The sequence below is a fragment of the Papaver somniferum genome, chromosome 6, assembly GCF_003573695.1.
Source record: "Papaver somniferum cultivar HN1 chromosome 6, ASM357369v1, whole genome shotgun sequence".
NCBI classification, from domain to species: domain Eukaryota; kingdom Viridiplantae; phylum Streptophyta; class Magnoliopsida; order Ranunculales; family Papaveraceae; genus Papaver; species Papaver somniferum.
Genome location: NC_039363.1, coordinates 95,216,427 through 95,239,325, shown reverse-complemented (window position 1 = coordinate 95,239,325; position 22,899 = coordinate 95,216,427). Strand labels below are relative to the sequence as shown.

General features: G+C 35.2%; 2 protein-coding genes and 1 pseudogene across 2 annotated transcripts; 2 read left to right on the top strand and 1 right to left on the bottom strand.

Annotated features, from left to right (window-relative positions):
- Positions 1-13,955: 13,955 nt before the first annotated feature.
- On the top strand, positions 13,956-14,716 carry LOC113285914 (defensin Ec-AMP-D2-like). The gene is made up of 2 exons (XM_026534653.1): positions 13,956-14,104; positions 14,316-14,716. The coding sequence occupies exons 1-2, from the start codon at positions 14,038-14,040 to the stop codon at positions 14,510-14,512; spliced, it is 264 nt and encodes an 87-aa protein (XP_026390438.1). The 5' UTR covers positions 13,956-14,037; the 3' UTR covers positions 14,513-14,716.
- A 773-nt stretch (positions 14,717-15,489) lies between these two features.
- LOC113291133 lies at positions 15,490-17,544 on the top strand (annotated as a pseudogene).
- Positions 17,545-19,851: 2,307 nt separating this feature from the next.
- LOC113285913 (exosome complex component RRP41 homolog) lies at positions 19,852-22,139 on the bottom strand. Its single transcript, XM_026534652.1, has 7 exons — positions 21,987-22,139; positions 21,608-21,686; positions 21,485-21,521; positions 21,134-21,250; positions 20,953-21,038; positions 20,768-20,857; positions 19,852-20,181 (listed from the first exon to the last, which is right to left on the bottom strand). The coding sequence occupies exons 1-7, from the start codon at positions 22,034-22,036 to the stop codon at positions 20,134-20,136; spliced, it is 507 nt and encodes a 168-aa protein (XP_026390437.1). The 5' UTR covers positions 22,037-22,139; the 3' UTR covers positions 19,852-20,133.
- Between the last annotated feature and the right edge of the window lie 760 nt (positions 22,140-22,899).

Below are 22,899 nucleotides of genomic sequence, written 5' to 3'. Positions count from 1 at the left end.
CAATTTTTTTTTTAAAATTAAACGTTGTCTTTTGCAATCCATTACTTTTAATCATACTGGTGATTGGTTTATCCATTCAAAATTGAAAATTACAAACAATCTTGGGTTACTATGTTTAATAATTCGATCGACGTTCATGTCCATTTGACTGATTCTTATAATAGTTGATCGATGTTCATGAGCTCATCAAACAATTTATTATGTATGTGTTTTCTGGTTGAAGAACATTTAACCAGAATCGGTCGATGTTCATGCCCATACCGCCCGATGGATATGGAAAAAATACGCAATTTTATGTATATTTTTGTTGTTGTTATTAGAATTGGATTATATATGTGAATGTTCACATAAACCGATTATATAGCATTTGAAATCTTTACTATGAAGCCCATAACCGGTTTATGTAAGTGTTCATACAAACTGACTCATAGTGGATTGCACAACTTTTCTGTATAATTTTCTTACCTAAAATAGGATTTTATGAGCCTTGGGTGGATCGATTCTTTTAATGTAGTGTTAGGAATTGGTCTATGTGTGTGTATCATTCTTACTAATTCTTACAATTGGGATATGTAGTAAGTAACATGCACCGATTCTGGTTGATCTTGGCTAATTAAAATATTAAAATATCAACCCAGGATCGGTGTACGAGTGCATGAACATCTGCTGATTCTGGGTTGATGTTTTTGCAAAAAAAATCAATTTTTCTTTCATGTTTTGATAATGAATTAATATTAGTTGATTTCTAGGTTAACAAGATTAAACATCTTTTAATCAACCGAATTAATACTAATTAATCAATAGTAAAATATCTAGTAAGGAAAATAGTTGGATAAGGGGTTTTTCATTTTACTTCGAAATGTCTTATTTTGTCTTCTAGTGATATGCATCAATAATTTCTAGAGGCCGCAGACTAGCCAGTACAGATACACCCAAATCTAACTATTCACTAAAAAAACACATAAATTTACTATTCCTCTCCTCCTTCTCTTCTCTTTCATAAATCATGACGAAGATCATGATAATAATAAAAAAAAATTTATTATTTTTCTTCTCCTTATCTCCTCTTTCATAAATCATGATGAATATGATGATCATAATACTATTATGGTAAAAATGATGATCATAAAAAAATAATACTTAAATCTATTCTTCTTCTTCCTCCTCCTCTCTTCTTTTTATCCATCGCATAATGATGAAGATGGTGATCATACAAAAAATCTAAATAAACCCACCATTTATTTTTGATTGGTTCAAAGGCTCAATTCGATTAATTTAGGGGTTAAAAAATCAATTTCTGAAACTGTTTACGACTGAGAATTCTTATTTTCCCAGCCGAAAATCATATATTACGGGTGGGAAAATAGGAACTCATATCCGTAAAACCGGTACACGGTTTGGAAAATAGGAATTCCCAGCGTAAGTAGGTGTTTTCCTAGATGAAAGTAGTTCGGATAATCACAAAAACAAAAAGAGGTCTAGTACTTTCGGCTGGGAATCTTTTATTTCCCATCTATAAAGAATATATACGATTGGGAAAATAAGAAAATACAACAATCGGTAGGTCTTTACGGTGTGGATTTCCTAGTCGTAAGTGGGTTATGGCTAAATTTTCCCAGTCGTATCTTGACTTTCTCCTAGGAGTTCTTTTTTTTCTTGATTCAAAAAGAGAGAATATGTTAATACAAATCAGTGGTTATATGAAGATCATGATCTACCTAGTTTTGTATTGCGAGAGGAAGATCATTCAAGAACTCAAAATCAACGTTGAATATTCTAGCTCTTTTGGCTAACTTATCTGCCACACCATTTACTTCTCTCTTAACATAGACACACCTCCAATGACTAATCTTACTTTACAGAAATTTAATGTCAAGAATTAAAGACTGATTTCTCCAATGAACATCATAAGTTTGTTAATTGATGGACTTTATTGAAACTTCACTATCTGACTCAAAAATAACTCTACTCAGATTCTTTGAAACATCCCAAGTTGCGGCTTCTTTCATTCCCCTGCACTCCAGCTCTTCCACTTCCAGACCTTCCATCATTTCTCCATCAAAGTACTTCTCTTGAGCTCCAAAATAGGTCCCTGCAAAATCCCTTACAATTAAACCTATGCCTCCTTGTAAAGTTTCAAGCAAAAAATATGCATCAAAATTTATTTTCAGATAATACTGTCTGGAGCTTTCCATTTCAACACTTGCAAAGAGTTTATATTACTAGTAGAGTGATTAGCAACAGGAGTAACAAGTCTATGAATGCCATTTAACAACAATATTCAGTTAGAATTTATATACTGAAAAACTTTTGAACACCTATCCTTCTAGATAGTTCATATTGACACCATAAGAAGTTTATTTATGTTATTTCTAGTAATACATAATCCAAAAATGAGGTTATTTCCTGCAGAAAACCAAGATATAACCCAGTTTCTAAAAGAGCCATGATGAGACAGAATATTAGTCACATTGATTTTTTAAGGCCACCCAAAATGATCTTGCATAAGGACAATCAATGAACATATGATCAATGGTTTCACTAGGAAGATTACATAGAATGCAGTGCAACTCAATATCAGTTTTATATCTATAAAGCTTATCTCTAGTTGGGACTATACCTTGATACATTTCCAGGCAAACAACTTAACTTTATGAGATAATTTAACCATCCACAAAGCCTTCAATACCTGAACTGGAACAACTTGAGCACCAACAGGAGCATTAGTTGTTCTAGATCAAACATTATAAACACTTTTCACAGAGAATTGGCCTTTCCTATCTGGTAATCAAATGAGAGTATCAGATCCAATAGCAGGTACATTCATAGCCACTATTTTAATTGCAGATTTAAGAGCAAAAAGAAAACTAACCAAATGCACATTCTAATCTCTAGTACCTTCTAAGAAAAAATCAGAGATATAGTTATAAGACACAATGTTAACTAAACCATCAGATGGTAAAGGTGGATGATCTAAACCAGTAACCCAACAATCTATCCAAATTTTAATTCTAGTTCCATATCTCACATCCCAGAATCTATTCTTCTTGATGACTTCTATGCACCTATAAATGCCTCTCCAAATCCAAGAACAATACTCATTAGTTTTTTCAAATGAAGTATACTACAGTTATATAAGTACTTAGCACTCAAAATTTTCACCCACAATTCATCCTGATCATTAAATTTTTTCCAGACCAACTTATATATAAGAGCAATGTTGAATGTCTCTAAATCTCTAAATCCTAGACCTTCTAAATCTTTAGATTTATTTATGTTATCCCAAGCAATGAATTTTATACCTTTATTAACCTTATGACCCCACCAGAAGTTCCTTTGAAGAGAGTCAAACTTACTAATCAAAGTTGTTGGGATTTTAAAGCAACCCATTTGATAAGTGGGAAGAGAATTTAGGACTGACTTAATAAGAGTAGAGCTACCTGCTTGATTAAGAGTAGTACCCACATAATTCTTAAGTCCGGCTTCAAAATATTGCACTATTGGGTCAAAAAAAATTACCTTAGAGTGACCAAGTAAAATAGGAGCTCCAAAATATTTTTCAGAATCAGACACTAATGACATATTAAGAGCTTGAGCAAGACTATCACAATCACCAGTATTGAGATTTTTACTAAAGTACACACAAGATTTATCAAAGTTAAGCATTTTACCAGAGAGATTTACAAAATCCTGTAAGATATGTAATATATTATCAATATGTTGCATATTAGCTTGACCAAAAATAAGGGTGTCATCAGCAAACAACAAATGAAAGATATATGGAGATTTCCTAGAAACTTTAATACCAGTAATAGACCTATTAGATTCAACAACTAACAGAGATCTAGACATATTTTCCATGACTAAGATAAAAAGATAAGAGGATAAAGGATCCCTTTGTCTAATTCCTCTAGTTGGCTCAAATTGATCACATGGAGACCCATTAAGCAGGACATTAATACTAGTGGTAGAGACATTGCATAATGAGATTAAAAAATTCCTTTGTGAAACCAAAACTCTCTGAAACTTTATTTAGAAAATTCCGCTCTAGTCTATCAAAAGTTTTAGATAAATCCAGTTTAAGAGCCATTGTACACTGAAACCTTCCTTATGCTTCATAAAGTGAATCACTTCATGTGCAATAATAATATTGTCATGAATAGCTCTTTCTGGAAAAAAAGCAGCTTGATAAGGAGAGATCAACTTCTTTAGAAGAGGTCTTATTCTATTAGCTAGAATTTTAGACATAATCTTTTAAGAAACATTACATAGGCCAATTTGTCTGAATTCAGAGGGCTTCTTAGGACTTTTACATTTAGGGATAAGAGTAATGTAAGTCCTATTTAGACTTCTAGGCATATGAACACTCTGGAAAAATATTTAAACAACATCAATAATATCCTTACCAACAAGTTGTCATTGCGTTTGATAAAAACCTGCTTAAAAACCATCAGGTCCAGGAGCACTCTAAGCAGGCATATGTTTCACAACATTCTAAATTTCATGTTCATTAGGGAAAACATTCAACATAATGTTATCAGTATCTAAGTAAAATATCAAAACAAGAATTAGGTAAAACAGGATTAGAAGTACAAACAACATCACTAAAATGATTGGTAAGAAGAGCGTTAATATCATTCATATCCCCGAGCCAGTTCTCATTAGCATCACAAAGAGCATTGATATTATTAGTATGCAATCTTTTATTGACTATAAAATGAAAATACATAGGTTATTATCCATTTCCAGAACATATTTATCTCTAGATTTTTCCTTATAGAAATCAGATTGTATTTTGTACCATTTTTTCAATTCACTGACAATAGACTTAACTCTAACATGCTGAGCATCAGAACTAGTTTCATTTTGAATAGATTCCAACTCCTTCTGGAGATTATTAATGTTCTTTTGGATATCACCAAACTCCATTCTATTCCATTGAAACAAAGTCATTCTAGCACTATGCTGCTTTTGATTCAATCTATGAGCAGGACTACCTTGAATCTCTAAATTCCAAGACATCTCAAGTGTATTCTTAAAAGTACTATGATCTATACAGGTTGTGAAAAACTTCAAAGGTCACCATAAATGTTTAAGAATATTTTTAGTAATGAGTAACACATGATAATGATCAGAAGCAATAAAATTCAGATGCAAGAGTCTAGCAGTGGAAAAATTTAACGACCAATCGTTATTGCTAAGTGCCATATAAAGTATAGCTTTCCTAGTTGATACATGTGTATCTTCCTCTCTTAGGGAACTATTGATCCTCAAGATGTATTGAGGATATAATTGTAACTTATGAGGGATTATTGATTTAAGGAAGTATTCCTATAAAAGGAAAATAAATTCCTAAGAGGTTTGGGAAACCAAACCAAAGTAAGGAAGTATGCCAAGATAAGGAAATACTTCCTAGACAAGGTAATATTCCTAGAAAGGGAAATATACATAGAAAGGGAATTATTCCTAGATAAGGAAATAGATTCATATAAGGTTTGGGAAACCGTTAAAGCTATAAATATAGATGTTTAGCTCATAGCTAAGACAACCTAGAGGGTGTGGTTTGACACCTAGAAAATGAGGTTTAACACACATACCTAGAAAGAAGTTTGTGAGGAAATTAATTATTGCAAAAGCAAGCTTAGAAAAAAGTTTTAAGGTTATTTACCTAGAGAGATTGTGAGCGTAACAAAGAGAGAATTGTAATAGTTTTCTTGTTCATAATCTAGAGAAGATATTTTCTTCGAATCTGGTTTCTAGTGTGTTCTGTTTTTCTATTTTCGTCTGTTATTATTCTGAATTCCGCCTCTATAATAGTAGTCACCAAGGTACAGAGATCAATACGTATCAAGTTGTTATCAGAGCAAGGTTCGTTTCTTTTAGGGGAGATCCCTGTGGTTTATGGTCTTCACTATATATCTCTACAAACAGCTTGGTGAATTACTCGAAAAGCAAGAATACGTTAAAAGAACAAGAAAGCCAAGGATGACAAAGTCAGACGATGAGTCTAAGACTGATGAACCAAAGACTACCGACGAGAAGGTGGTTATGTTAGAAAAAGAGATGAAGACGATTCAAACTACCCTGGACGAGTTGGTTGCTTGTATTCATTCTAATACACCAAACTTGAAACTTCGAAAAAGACAAAATCTCCATCTTGGGGTTCGGAAGAAGAGGATGAGGAGGAAGAAGAAGAAGAAGAATACGAAGAGGAAGAAGAGATTCTTTAAGGCACAAAAGCAACAAAACCTCGTGGTAAGTTTATGAATCATGGTAAGAATCTAAAAATTGATTTTCGTATTGATATTCCACTTTATGATGGAAGTGTCGATGTAGAGAAATTAGATGATTGGATAGAGCATCTAGAGACGTACTTTTTTTTTCTTTGAATATGGTTTGAAAGAGAGGATAGCTTTTGCGGCATTGAAGCTTCCAAAGTATGCTCTAATATGGTGGAAAACTTATCAAAGGCAATACCTAAGTAAGGGAGCATTGTCATGGAAGGGATTCAAGAAAGTTGTAAGGAAACAATTTTATCCGGTTGGCTACCTTGAAGAGATATGGTTCAAGTGGCACAACTTGAAGCAGTCATACATCCAAACCGTGGAATATACTTCGGAGTTTCAGAATAAAGCTATGGTTTTGGATTTAGACTTGGAAGATTATGCTATCTATATGAAGTATATCTCCGGGTTCCATAAGTATATACGGAAGGAGTTGAAGATGTTTTCGGTGGATACTATCTCCGAAGCAAGCATAAAAGCTAATGCCATCGAAGGCAGGATTAAGAAATCTGATGTTGAGGGAAACACCAAGGGAAAGTCTGGAGATTTCTTCGCTAAAGGATATGAAATGAGCAAATAGGATAGGAAGTCTAAAGGCAAAGAAGGTTTGATTTTCACTCATTTCAAACAAACATGACATGTTGTTGACAAGTGTTGGGTGAAGTATCCTAACCTAAAACCAAAAGGGTTGCAGAAAAAAGAAGCCATGATGTAAATATTAGTGGCACAAGTTCCAAATGAAATCCAAGGACTAACATAACCTAATAAAAAACTCTCTTTAATGGCAGGAGGCGTAGAAGAACTAACAAAATACGATCCTAAGGTACGACTCTTGATAGTTAAGATGCAGTTAAGACAACACTTATAGATGCTGTCATTGACCTGGGAAGTCATAAGAATTTACTTTCACATTCTTTGGTACATAAGTTGGGTTTGAAGACTTTCAAACATCTGAAACCCTATCCTTTAGGGTGGCTTCAAAAGGAAGGTGGGTTACAGGTTGCAGAGTAGTGTATGTTCAAGTTTGCTTTTGATGAGTCATAAATTGATGAGGTTACATGCGATGTGGTTCCGTTAGATGTTTGTTGTACTTGGTAGTCCTTACTTGTGGGACCGAGATGCGGTTTTACATAGGAGAGACCAGAAGTATGCCTTTACCAAAGATGGGAAAGCTTTTGTAATACGAGATATAGACTCTCCTCCTAAGGGAACGAGCTTGATTACAACCACTCAGGCTAAACGGTTGGTGAATGCTAGTACGAAGTTCATTCTCCTTGTGACCCGTTCTCTTGAGGAGATTCCGAGTAGAGTTTGTTTGGAAACCCTAACCAAACAACAAGAATACGACCTAGGAAGGTTGAAGATGTTTGAACCACCATTACCAAATAACGACGGAGATGACAAGATGATCTTGCCACATGTGGAAGACTTGTGGTTTGATAGAGAAAAACTACTCGAAGAGGATTGCATTACGGAGCGAAGAGTGACTAAGACAATACAAGGAGATAAGGACGCTTTTCTAATTGGAAGTCGAAGTCAAGTTCTCAGGAAGGAGAGATGGTTCAGCAGGGAGAAAGGAACTCTCAGGTTCTTTAACCTCCAAATCTAACTTTCACAGGAGTTCAAGTTCTTGAGGGTGGGAGCATGATACATGTGTATCTTCCTTTCCCCGGGAACTAGTGATCCTCAAGATGGATTGAGGATAGAATTGTAACTTATGAGGGATTATTGATTCAAAATGGTATTCCTATAAAAGGAAATAAATTCCTAAGAGGTTTGGGAAACCAAATCAAAGTAAGGAAGTATGCAAAGATAAGGAAATACTTCCTAGACAAGGTAATATTCCTAGAAAGGGAAATATACCTAGAAATGGAATTATTCCTAGATAAGGAAGTAGATTCCTTTAAGGTTTGAGAAACCATTAAAGCTATAAATAAAAATGTTTAGCTCATAGATAAGACAACTTAGAGGGTGTGGTTTGACATCTAGAAAAGGAGGTTTAACACAATACCTAGAGAGAAGTTTGTGAGGCAATTAATTATTGCAAAAGCAAGCTTATCAAAATCGTTTTAAGGTTATTTACCTAGATATATTGTGAGCGTAACAAAGAGATAATTGTAATAGTTTTCTTGTTCATAATATAGAGAAGATATTTTCTTCGAATCTGGTTTCTAGTGTGTTGTGTTTTTCTATTTTCGTCTATTATTATTCTGAATTCCGCCTCTATAATAATAGTCACCAAGATACAGAGATCAATACGTATCACTAGTCCTTGTTCCATAGGAGTTACTAGTCCAAGTCCAATCCCTGCCTTCATACCCAATATCCATCAAGCCAGCATCATTAACTCTGAATTGTACCCAGTTGTCAGAGCTATTATCGTTCCTATCCAAATGAAAATTCAAGTCACCTAGAATTAACCAAGGTTGCTGAACATCCCTACTAAATTCAGTTAGAAAATTCCATCAAGTTTTCTTAGGCTCTGTATAATTTGAACCATACATAAAAGATATGAAAACATGTGGTTTACTTGGATTTAGATTAATTAGGGCATGTATGATATTATTTTCACAACCAATAACTTCAACATCAATACCATATTTCCACATGAGGATTAGACCACCAATTCTGCCTATCCTATGAATGCATGCATAATTATGATAATGAACTGATTGGGCAGCTGAGATCATTCTGGCTTTATCGATTTTAATTTCACCAAGAAAAATGAAATCAGGTCTTTGGGCGTTAACCAAATTTTTAATTTTTTGTTTCATAAAATTATTTGTTATACCTTGCACATTCCATGAAATAATTTTCATTTTGAAAACAATTGAATGTAAGTAAAACAAAAGATTAAAAGATATAAATGTTACCTTAACTTCCTTTGTGTTGTAGTTTTGGTCATCCCTTGTTGTGACCATTTGAGTTGTCTGTGTGTTCACATGATTTGCAGAGCTTAAATCAGCATGTTCAAAAATAAGAGTTTCTGGAGAACTTTTCCTTTTCCTATTTCCTAATCTTTCGCCTGCATCAGTTTCTTATTCATTAGCAGATTTTGATCCAATTACATATCCATCCTTATGAGGGACAAAAACATTCCATTTAATAGTGTTCTTCTGGACGAACTTAGGCACTTGATCTCCTCCTCTAATAATAAAATTTTTCTTTCTTTCTCCTTTTTTGACTTCACCAAAGAAATGAGGCTTTGTATGAGCCTTAACCAGATAGTCAGTAGCTGCCTTACAAGCAACTTTAGTATGATTGAGAATGTAACAATTAGGACAAATCTTATGTGTCTGCTTTTCATAGAAAAACTTAATCCACCTTGTAGATCATGTATTAGTAACTACCATCAACCCCTTCTCAAAGGATAGTTAATATCAACTTAAACACAAACCTTAACATAATCACCTGCAACTGGAATTGCACCTTCAGGATCAATTGCAATAACTTCACCCATAATATTTCTTATCCTAGTAACAACCTTCACATTCTTATGTTCAGGAAGAATCTTCTTCAGCTGAATTCAGAAACATTGTATCCCCAGTCTAAATCCTGATTAATAATTTCAGAATTATAGAAATAGACGATCACAAGATAACCATTGATACTCCAAGGACGAGTATCAAACACCTTCTATTGAGTATCCTTATCTTTGAATCGAAATTCCATGATATTATTACCCCAACTCAAAAATCTCCCTCTGGTATGTAATCCCAAGTTAAAACAATATTCTTCTCCACATTCTTCAATCCCATTTTTCCTTCGATAATAACTTCACCAACCAGACTAATTTCCTCACTTCCTTCTTAATTATCATCAATATTCTCAGATTAATGGTACACCACCTCATCAACATTTCCAAGTTCTAGAGAAGCTTGCATAAACTTTTTAGCCAAGTCTGAAACTGATATGTCATTATCCTCCGCCATTGGTTGATTTGTAATAGTCTTATGATAGACTTGAATTTTTTTTATGGATATAAGCTGCAGAACATAGAATAAGTCTTTTACAGAATTTTAACCTTATAAAATTTTTGGTTGACATGAATTGAGAAAGATATTCATCCGAATATTTTAATTTTGAGAAGAAAATATTGACTGAGTATAATACTTCAAGAAGAAATCTTGTTCAGAAAATGTAAGTGTGCAGCTGTAGATCAAACCGATAATTACGAGAGGAATTAATGAAATTTGTTCGTAACGAACCTTTTCAAATTTGAATTTCACTTAGGCGCGACTTTTCCAAATCCACTGAGTCACTGTAGTAAATCGTACATAAAATCAAACTTGACAATCTGTGAACACACAAAAGCTTCAAAAAGCATCATAACAACTTTAACAAACACCCGAATCACAACTGGAGACTTGGTAAACACCATTTGGGATAACACCAACTGCAAACACATTAAGAAGAAAAAAATTTAGTGCAACATAAAATCAAAACTTTATCAGCACAAGTTGAAATAATCAATCAAAAAATGAAAAGTTGAAAACTTAAAAGTCTAATATGTTGGTTAAACTTCAACATAGAAGTCACTAACAAGCTGGTTAGGACAAGATTAGGAAATTGATGTAATCCTAAGGGAATTAGAAGTCATATAGTTCTAAGAAAAGGAAAGACATGTAATAAGGTAATAGGACTAGGAAAAGGAATTCATAGTTCTATATATATATATGATCACCAAAGTTGTGGTTGATCATATGAGCAAGATTAGAGATTGTGTTTAGGTTTGAGAGATTTTCTAAACATCAGTAAAGAGAGTTGTCTTTATATAAGCTAAGTTTCATCTTGCAGTTGCCATTATAATAACGTTATAAACTAATTAGAGTAGAAAAATAAGGGTTTAACATCAAAAACTAAGTTAAATCATGAAAATAAATGATGAAATTAGAAAACTGAGTTAACACAGTAAATTCGCCAGATTATCAGAGCCTTTTTTCCCTCTCCCATCACTAGGAGTTCTTTATTCCATCCGTTTATACTGGGGAAATTCTAAATCTTTTGCGTACTTTAATGGATTAGAAGCCATAAAATTGTAATGGGAGTTAAGTTAGAGGATATTTTTCTTCATATTCTTCTAGAGTTTCAAATTATTTTTTTTTTTAAAATTCCTCTCCTAGAAATCAAAAATAAAAATGAAAAAGAAAGGTTTTGATTTTCAAAATATAAATCAAATTAGTAATCTAATCTAAATATCTTGGTATTCCACTGTCAAGAGTCTGCTGAACATATTATTCTTAACTGCAAGTTTTCCAAAGATATATGGTCTGCTACTTCTTATGCGCATTTAGATCAGCAGGAATGTTGGTTCAACCATCAGGATTAAGGATTTAATACACAAATGGCTAGTGAGTTCTAACTCCCGTGATGAAATTTGTGTTATCTTCACCATTGCCTGGTGTCTTTGTAAAGAAAGATGCTGCAAAAAAAATTAGGATAAAAATGTAAACCATCTTATCACAGCTAGATGGGCTATGTTGCTTTGTAATAAGACTATGTCTGCTCGAAACAGTAACAATACCATTTTTCAGATGCATGTACATGTACCCGCGGAGAGCCCTTCAAACTTATATTTGCCTAACCAATGCATTCTTACATATTGTGATGCCTTATTTGATATGAATATTCACCAATTTGGCATTAGAATTGTCTGCTATGACTTAACAGGTAACTTCAAAGGTTGCAGAATAGTGAATGAAATAGCTGGAAGTGTAGAAGAAGCTGAAAGTCTGGCCATCTATGAAGCACTGCAATGGACGAGTACCAAAGAATTTAACTACACTTGCATAAGAAGTGATTCCAAATTAGCTACCTCTTATTTAAATATAGCAGATTTCCAGATTAGCTGGGCTGCAAGTTCTATTTTGAATGATTGCTCTGTTTTGGCGAGCCATCTTGTTTTTTCTAAGTTTGAATACATTAGTAGAGATTTTAATTCTAAGGCTGACAAAGCTGCTAAGTATAGCAGAAGGATGAATGTAACTGGCACTTGGGAAGTTGATAAACCTCACTTCCTAACCCAATCTGTGTAACCGTTACGTTAAGTAATGATATCTTTATTTTCCTGACAGAAAAAAAAGAAAAGAAAATTAGTACAGTCAACTAATTTTATAAGCATTAGTTAATCAAGGGCATTCCAGTCATTACCAAAATTAATAGGAAAAGAGATTTTGATCATTGCTATTTCATGACCCGTTTTTATTATTTAGTGAGCTCCAAAACTCCCCTCTTAAAGCCCCTGTAAAAGGATTCTTACAGAGATGCAAAATTTTTTGCATCCAGATCTTGAAGATGCAGTAGCATTATATGTGCTGAATCAGGAGGTCTTGGTATTACGGCTAACCTTTTTAGCTGAAACTATAGCTATCATCAGGGCGCCTATCGAATGGGTTGTGTTGCAGAATCTGTTACTATTGATGATCCAGTCTAACTCAATTACTTTTCGTTTCTGGAATGTTGTCGGGGTTTGTTCAGACTAGATGGATGTGTGTGATGCGTAAACCTCAGTTATTGCAGTTTAGCCACAATTACAGGGAAATTAACTTCAGCGCTAACAAGGTCTGATTTGGGTAGGTCATATTGTATGTAATGATAGGCCCAAATTTCTTACCAGGCTTGAATGGCCTTGTGATGCTTATTTTAGTTTCGGTTAATTTGGATGTTCTTGGGGGTGAGTATTTGACCCGAAATCCGTGGTTATCATCCGGCCGTATTTTTGCGGATGGACGCCCGGATCATTCACTAGTGGATTGGATGCGGATGCAATTTTTGGAATCCGACGGATTATGGATTGGATGCGGATGCAACTTTTGGGTTCCGACGGATTTGGGACTGAATGCAGATGCACTATTAATAATCCATTGGACATCTGTATCACTTAGATTTAAAATACTTGTAAGATTTTGTAATATATGATGTTAATTATGTATTAATAGTCTAACATATAGTCAATTTATCTCTTTATCATTTTCTTTTATCAAATTTTTAGGGCTTGACGTTGAGACGCAAAATTAAATCATATTATTCTCTTTTTATTCCTTGAACGGTCCTTATTCGAGTCATTTTTGTTAGTTTTATCTTTTAATTTTAATTATAAAAAAATATGTTGGATCATCTGCATCTAATCCATCCATTTGTGCATCCATTAAATGCGAACATGGCAGATATCAAATTATATGCTGATATCAAATTTGAAATTCGCTATCTATTGGATTGGAAGGGGAGTAGGCAAAAAACCGGCCCATGCTCACCCTAGTTCTCTTTGCTGTAAACTTTGGTTTTCTTTCTGCCTATCACTAAAGTGTTTTGTTTTAAAAAATAAAAAAATAAAAAGATGCAGTAACATGGCACACGGTAACCATAACCTGACCTGCCAATGTTACCAGTACTGGTCCCACTCAGTCGGCGGTATCATCAAACTCAATGGGGATTCGCAGTTGGTTCCGTTCCTCTACTTTCTCAAAAGGAAATCGCAACCAAATCATCTTTCCCTAAAGAACTAAGATTAATTCACTTTACAGGGGAAAAATCCTAGACCAAATTACTAGTTAACATGGACTTTACAGGGAGAGTGTACTAAACCAAATTAATTAGCTTGGAAATAGGTACAGAAAATGCCTATAAAAAGAACTAGCTATAGTTTGGTTTACATCATCCCTTGTAACATAACTTCCTTTGAGTATTCTCATTTCATTCTCCGTTTCTTCTCTTTTTATTCTGTAACTAGTTTATTAACTTATAATTTCTGTCAATGGAGCGTGCTACTCGTGTATTTTCAACTACTGTTGTAGTTCTTATGCTGCTTCTTCTCGCTACTGGTTTGTTCCTCATCTCACTTTCGACCTCTTTATTAGATTTTTTTACGTACATATGAACCAATTATTAACAAGATTATGAACTCATTAGATAGTAATCCAAGGGTGTGGCAGCACGACCTCTTAATTTATTTTAGAAAAACAAAAATGATTTGTACATTTAAATACTGATAATTTTATATGCTAACCGGTTGTTTGATTATAAATTTTGAAGAGTTGGGGCCAAATGTAGCGGAAGCGAGGCACTGTGAGTCACCCAGTCACAGGTTCAAGGGAATATGTGTAAGGAAGAGTAACTGTGCTGCTATCTGCCAAACTGAAGGGTTCTCCAGTGGGAAATGCAGAGGTTTTCGTTCTCGCTGCGTGTGCATTAAGCATTGTCATCATCATGAAGAAGAAGTACAAAACTAAATCCAGAAATCAAGATGCGTAATGTTAAAATGCAATTAAATATGCATTTTTCTCTAGGAATATTGTGCTTTTGGTGTTGTTGTTTCTGGCCTTTTGTTTAAGAATTCTAGTGTTGTACGGTCATGGCTTTGGAAGCTACCTTTGGGATGCGTCTTTGTGTAAGCTTTATGTTTTTAATGTGATCTGATGAATTATTAAAATAGTGACCTTTATGATGGTGCATAGTTTCATTTGGGGTTCAGATCTCACAAATGAGGTTTAAGCGCAACTAAAGTAATCTCACTTGCTTTCTTTATGCGAAGAGTGATTGCACTGATAAGCCCCTTCCAGGACACCCCCCATACCTCCCTGACGAAGATAAGGACAACCATACATCACTTAGCACAAACAAAATAGAGCTTCCTATCAAACAAAAAAAAAAGAAAAGAGGTAGTGGGATTGGTAGAGCGAGAGTTAGATCTCCATTGGTGGAAATGTTACACAAATTTCATGTGTATAGTCGTCATTTTGGAACTACTTTTGAAAGACGTGCACTATTAATAGTTGTCACTAGCAGAAGCACGGATGACGCAATATATTCTTTCTTACGTACAGAAATTTTCTATTTCTTGCCTTGCAAGAAGTATTCGAACTTTGTGTTGCTTTCCAAAAATACAAAAGTTTGAATTTGATTTGGTCTAACTACAATAAGAGGGATAGAGAGGAACAAATTTCTTTGGTTTATTTGGTATTAATAAGAATTGTTTCCTTGCAACATTTCAAGGGTAGAAAAAAGAAAGCCCTCAAAGTTATACGCGATGTGACCCAACAACACTAGATACATTTGCGCAAGACTAAATAAAGGCTGCTAATACATGTCCTACGCGCTTCTAATGTCTTTCGATCTTATTTCATTTCATATCACGTCACACTAGATTAACAGCTGATTCAAACAAGCTATTAATTTCAAGAAGTCATAAATTCCATTCGGAATAACGATGTTGTTGATCAACAAGCTTGCCGTGGTGGTGCTGGTTATGCTATACACAGCACCTTCGTCATTAGAAGACGGAAACCAAGAAAAACCTATTGATCGTAGTGATTATACTGAGAGTTTCGTCTACAATGGCTTTAAAGATGCATCTTCTAATATGAGTTTAGGTAACGCAGCAGACATCACATCCACTGGACTGTTGAGGTTAACCAACGACTTCGATGGTACGTACCAAATGAGTTTTGTTTACTATTCTCATCCAATCCGATTCAAGAATAATAATACAGGTGGTGGTAGTGTTTTTTCCTTCTCTACTTCGTTCATCTTCTCTATAGTACCAGAATCTCCAGGTTTACGTGGTCTAGGGATTGCTTTTATCATCGCACCTCAAGCAGAGTTACCAGGAGAAAAAGGAAGCGACCTGCCAAGCTTGTTTGATCAAAGAACCGATACACAACCTACAAACTTTGTCCTTGCTATAGAACTAGACACCACCCATAATAGAGAATATGATATCATACAGGGAGACCATGTAGGAATCGATTTCAATGATCTTACTTCTGTAATATCCAAACCTTCAGGGTATTATACGGATAACAATGGTAGTAGCTTTCGCAACCTTAGCCTTATAAGTGGAGATCGAATTCGCGTTTGGATAGAATATGATGAGGTTAGTAAGAACCTTACCGTAACCTTAGCTCCACTTAATGTGCCTAAACCTGCTACTCCACTATTGTCTTACAACCATGATCTTTCAGATTTCTTATTGGATTCCATGTATGTTGGCTTCTCATCAGCTACAAGTTTTGCACAAACATCTCATTACATCTTGGGATGGAGTTTTGTAATTAACAACGGAACAGACCTTCCCATTGATATTTTTCAGCTTCCTAAGCCTCCAGCTAAAGCACAAAAGAGCAGCAGCGAAATTCCTCGGAGTTGAGTTGCAGATAATTATCCCAGTTCTTGCGTTAACATTTATCATTGGCATCTTATTCCTCCTTGCGATAATCAGGAATTGTAAGCTGGCAGATGATGTTGTTGAAGATTGGGAACTAAATTATGCAAGGTTGAGATTCTCGTTTAAACATCTATACATTGCAACAAACGGATTCAAGGAGAAAAACCTTCTTGGGAACGGCGGCTTCGGTAAGGTCTATAAAGGTGTGCTGCCTGCTTCAAAGGTCAATGTTGCCGTCAAAAGAATCTCTCATAATTCAAAGCAAGGAGTACGGGAATTTATTTCCGAAATCATTAGCATTGGTCACCTTCGGCACCGAAACTTGGCACACCTCTTGGGCTATTGCAGACGGCATGGAGAATTGCTACTAGTGTACGATTACATGGCTAATGGAAGTCTAGACAAGTTTTTCACAAATACAAATCTGCCTCAGAACCGCCAGCTCTCGATTGGAACCAAAGATTTCAAATCATCAAAGGCGTAGATTGTGCACTAGTATATTTGCATGAAGATTGGGAACAAGTTGTGGTTCACAGAGACATCAAGGCTAGTAATGTTTTGTTAGATGGTGAGATGAATGCAAGGTTAGGTGATTTCGGTCTTGCAAGATTGTATGATCGTGGAGCCAATCCCAAGACGACCAATATGGCTGGCACGTTGGGTTATATGGCACCGGAACTGATCAGAACAGGCAAAGCAACAACAAGCTCAGATGTGTTTGCGTTTGGTGCATTATTACTTGAAGTTGCTTGTGGTAGGAGACCAATTGAGTTAAATGTACCCGAAGGTGAAGAGAGTGAAATCCTTGTTGATTGGGTCTTAAATTGTTGGAGAAGTGGTGCAATATTGCAAACAAGTGATCCAATCCTACGAAACGAGTATGTAAAAGAAGAAATGGAATTGGTATTGAAGCTAGGATTGGTATGTTCGCAGAATGATGCAAATGCTAGACCAAGCATGAGACAAGCGATGCAGTATTTAGACGGAGAGTTGGCTCTGCCTCAAACGGAATTGTGGGCACTTTATTATACCAACTCGACAGTGAGACTAGTTCTGGTGAGCACCGAAGTTGCAAAGGAAGTATGTCTCCGTCGATAAGTAGGACATCTTCAGTTGCAGAGTCGCTCCTTTCTGGTCCGCGGTAGTACAGCAAGTGTCAAACATAAACATTGTAAAATCTGGAATATATTGCTTGCACGGATTTCTGTAGTAATTCCAAAATGAGGATGACTAGTATTACTCATCATGAGATGCATGGAAATTGCATTACTACGGCACCCTTGCAGAACAGTTTTTTACCACTAACCCGTGGTGAATAATTGGAATTACGATTACCCATTACAGCCTCTCTGATTAAGCTGCTATTAGATTAAGCCTTTCTGAGTTTAATAGTGATTAAATGTCACGGGGTTTTGAATATTTAGTATATTTTGAGGTTCATTAGAATGATGATCAGTCTCTATAGAGAAACATATGAAATAGAAAGTTTGGCATCTCTATTGAGATAGATTGACGCGGAGAGGAGGATGGATGGTTGTCGTCACTCCATTATTTACAAACAATGAAGTACTAGACATACATGCATACATTGAAGTACTAGGGTGTATGACCCTTGAATACGTTAATTACTTGGAACTGGTAAAGTTTTTTTCATGCCTACAGAATATCCCTTAATTTTGAAACAATATGTATATAAACTATGAATTTATAGTTTGAGCTTCTTCAGTGTCAAGTGAGAAGTAGTGGCTCCAAGCCTCCAACTCAGATGCTCCAACTTGACAACAAATGAGGAAACAGCCCTTAGACTTGGATTCATTAAAGTTTTGTTTCAAGAATTTCAATTGATCTGCACCAAAGGCTGCTGCTGCATAAGCCCTATATCCAACACTGTCGACATCCGGGTTGTTACCACAATCAACCGATTTTACACCAGGAAGCAAAGCCACTGGTAGAGTGAACAATCCAAATCCCAAAACACAGGCACATATTGAAAAATAAAAACCAGGATTTTGTGTACAAATTATACCAAACAGAGATTTCTCAATATGTGTAGATGAATGAAAGTTCTCAGATGGGTTCCAAATCAGCTAATAACTCATGGAAACAACTGTGCAGATCCAACCCCAAGCATTAACATTCAGTGCAGCAGTAACAGTAGATTGATTAAACTCCATTGTTAGGAAATTGATAAGGTGGTAAAAAGAAAAAGGCGAAAACGACATCGCTAACAATTTATAATTAGTAGTCAATAGTCATCTTCTCAACTCGGTAATTCACTATATCAACAAAAATCTAGTCACTAGTTTTCTTATATCAATCATTCAGAAGGTAATTTGTGCAAGAGTTCACTGGATATGGTGATTGAGAGCAACATCAATTTGTAAAAGTAATCAATCAAAGGTTCAACTAAGCAAACAAAATACAAAAAATTACTAAGACTAGTTTGTAAAGTAGATCAATCAAAATCGAAGGAGTTAAATAAATAAATGAAAGGACTATATGCAAAGAAGATCTCAAAACCCATTTACAAGAACCCCAAATAAAATTTAAAATTCAAGATCTTGCAGGAAACCAACAGAAAAAGAAAAAAAAATCAGAGATTCGGGTGAAGTAGGTGCAGCTCTTCAAATGCAGAGCTTAATATCTCAATCAAATATGAAATCAAAGCTTTGCAATTGAAGAGCAGTACCAGCTTCACCAACTCTACAAAATCCAGCCATGACTAAATTCTCAAATCAATGTTTCTGGCCTTACTTGACCGATCTGATTTGCAAACTCCATTAATCAGAGATTAACTAATCAATGGATCTTGCAAACCAAATCGTTTGCAAGTGATGTTACTGAGTCGCCAGAGCAAAATGAAGAAGAAGATGATTAGGGTTTTAACTGATATGTTAGAGGACTTCCTGAGAGACCTATAAATACACACACAAAGACAAAATAAAATAAAATAAAATAATGAAGTAATATTTCAACCCCACCATAACAAAGGGTAGGCCAAAACCTCTTTTTTGTAGGACTCTGAGCAGAAAAACAGGCACTATGAACATTTTCTGAACCAAAGTTAATGGTAGATATCTTTCTAGATAGATTGGCACTGTCAAGTGAATGCTGCCTAGCATTTTCTGTGTGGTAAAACGGGTAGTTAAAGTGGCAACTGTGGCAGGCATCCACTGACTGAGTTTTGCTCAACTGTGGTCCGACAGCAGCATAAAGAATCACCATATATCCAATCAGAAACAACAACTTTCTCCAAGAAAAAGAACCAAAAGTTGTAGGTTGTTAAGGTTGAGCAATATCCATAAGCTCTAAAAATACAACAGTTCCTAAATTTTAATTATTAACAGAAACATATTATATCTCCATAGTGTAGAACTGCAGAATACTCAGTGTGCATTGGTGGGAGTAAAGAGTAGAGATGAGCTGATTTTTTTGATAAAGCAAAATCTCATTCTTTGGTGCTCCAATGAGGGCTACTCGATGTCTTTGTTTGGTCGTACGAAATTAGTCTCAGAAAACTATCATTTCCAACTTGAAAATCTACAATGGAGAAATTACAATCTAGTTATACTTACGATCAAAATTGGCATCATTCTGCTTCCGCTTCTAACAGGTTACAATCTCAGCAAAAGATGGTGTAGTACTGTGAAAGAATGGACACAACTTCATCGTCATCGTCCTGTAGTATTAAACACCACGGCGATACTCCAGTTGCTTGGTGTTTTCTTGTAGTACCTGGGAATTGAGCAGAGGGTTAGGCACAAATTGGCTCTATGATAATGTAGGCCGAGAAACAAACTCGAGAGAACATTTTGGATAAAAAACTGTGTTACAACAACAGGACACGGTATCAGTGTCATGTATCCAATACGCTACTTCGACATGATAACTTAAAAAACTAAAATACGTGGACACGGCACACACAATATAAATATCATTGAATTTAGTAGTTTAATATAGATACATAACTATAAATCTAGTGAATTTGCAAGATACATGTGTATAATATGCGTATAAGAAGGGAGAAAGTCTAGAACAAGATCAGTTGGCAGATTTGGGACTAATATTTTGTTACTAAAGTTACACCTTGTCATAGAATCATTACACCTCACAGAATCATGTAAAATATCTTGACAGCTGTTGATATCTAATAATTAGCTTAAGTTTTCTAACTGAGTTGTATCTTGAAGTATTAATACACGTATCCGTGTAAATACGTATCGACACGGCTGATTTTTTTTTTAGGCGTATCGTTGTAACACAGATAAAAAACAATTGTAGGATGAAGGTTACAAAAAGTTCAGGCTTTATATATATGTACTTTTCGGATGTATTCTGCTATTGCCTTGCACCCATCTACCGCGAGTTGCATTACAGTTTCAAAGGTCTCCATAAGCAGTTTTGCATCCATCTGCAGTTAAATAAAGGAAAATTTTTCAAAATAGGGTCAAGCCATAAGCTTAATGTTTGTGCTTTTAACTGTAACAAATTCCTCAGAAAATGAACCTGAAGTAGGGTCACTTTGTCCATCTTGGATAGAATTCCAACAGAGACGTCAGGGCCTCCTGCGCTATCTTCAACGTAGTTCAAATCTGACAAACCATAATTCAAGTTTGATTAGCAATGGAGCTTTGAAACTTCTATATGGCAAAACTTTTTAGAGAAAAACAAACTTATATTGACATACCGAGCAAAGGAGTGCCGTTAAGATATCCAGCACTGCAAGAAGTGGCGAGATCACGCATTGGGATTCCAGCATCTGCAAGTGCCAAGGTTGCAGCATTTATGCACGCGGGCCTTGTTCCTGCAAAGAAGGATAACCCTCAATTTCGTCAAAAATATTAAAACTAAATCACAGGCGTAAATTCATAAAACTTAAAGACAAGATATAGAACAGCAGGATTTTGGATCCAAAAGAATTTCTCATTCCTAGAACAATATTCTGGAAGTGAGATGCTACTATTCATAATAAACTAGCAATTGTCATATGAGATGTGATAATCAATTAAACTGATTTTGCAACAGTGTTTCGGCTTACCTCCATCAGCTTGAAGAACTTGGACGAAAACGTCTATCTGCAGAACACATAAAAGGAGCTCAAAAGGGGAATATACATGCTGCATACAGGAAAGAGATCGCTGCACAAGTAGTTGTAACAAACCTGGGAACGGGGCATTAGGTGTGTCATAATGCAAGCTTCCAAGGTTTGACGTATAACAAGAGATATCTCCGTGGATCGCCTTTACATAATACAAGAAATTCAATGGTTTATTAAAATTTAAATCTAAGTTATTAATATTTGGTCAAGGTAACTTATGTACTAACTCATATTATGAGTCACCGACTCATCCTGTACTTTTTTTGAGGATATAAAAGAAACAAGTGACTGATAAAAGAGTCAAATGGCATTCTTGATAGTGCTAACCTAGATTCTTATACAAATTGTTCTTGTAAAGTCAAAAAGGACTTATAGGTTGCTGGTTAAAAGGCGTGCTAAGAGCTTCAATAACTTTTAAGAGGTTAACAACAAAAATGACTACCCGTCACCCTTTGGTTTCCTCATTCGATCTCCAGTGCTAAAGTTAGCCATCCCATACTCGCACCTAACCTGTACCAAATTTTAGAATACAACGTGAAAACAGCAGACCTGCGACAATGGAAGCACAGAGAAACTACGGTTTAACTCCAGGACCATATACAAAAAAATATCCCACATTAGAAAGACATTTTAGACATCTAAAAATTAAAGAATGTTATGCACATATTTAGAAAAGAATCTACGTCAACAAAGTGTTTAAGGAATGGGAAGTATTATACCCGTCTGCATTGACAACAGCACCAAGCTCTGCACGAATCTGCCTCATCTGTAATTATGAAACAAAATGTTTTTTGAAATACTATGTTAGACACAGAAAAAGAAGAAGAACCCAATGTAAAATGAAAGTTGTTGTTTAGAATGTGAAAGAGGAAAACCTGACCTCCATAGGACGACGACCATCTATCCGGAGGCCTTCGGGACTAACATACTCCATCTCTGAGTAAAAAACAGAAGTAGGTGTGAAAAAACAGTTTAAGCTATATTGGACAATTTTATAGGTGTAATTGATAGTAGTTTTTTTGTGTTTCACAACAAGAACAAAACAATACAAATTCTATGAATCTTTGAGATGTTTGATTCCACCTCTACACCTCCGCATTATGCAAATTCAGATAATTAAACAATAAACATGAAACTTCATTAAAACCCAATAACAACAATAACATGAAACTTCATTAAAATTGGTCATCAAAGCTTAGCTTAGGAGCCTCTAACCATCACCTCCTTGCCAGCCCTTTATCAAGGTCTCAACATCAAATTTTGCTCATTCTTGACGAACTATGCTCTAGTCTAATCTAATAACCTAAGAAACAATAATGAAAGGCTAAATGAGCAGAAATTCAATGGGTTCGTAG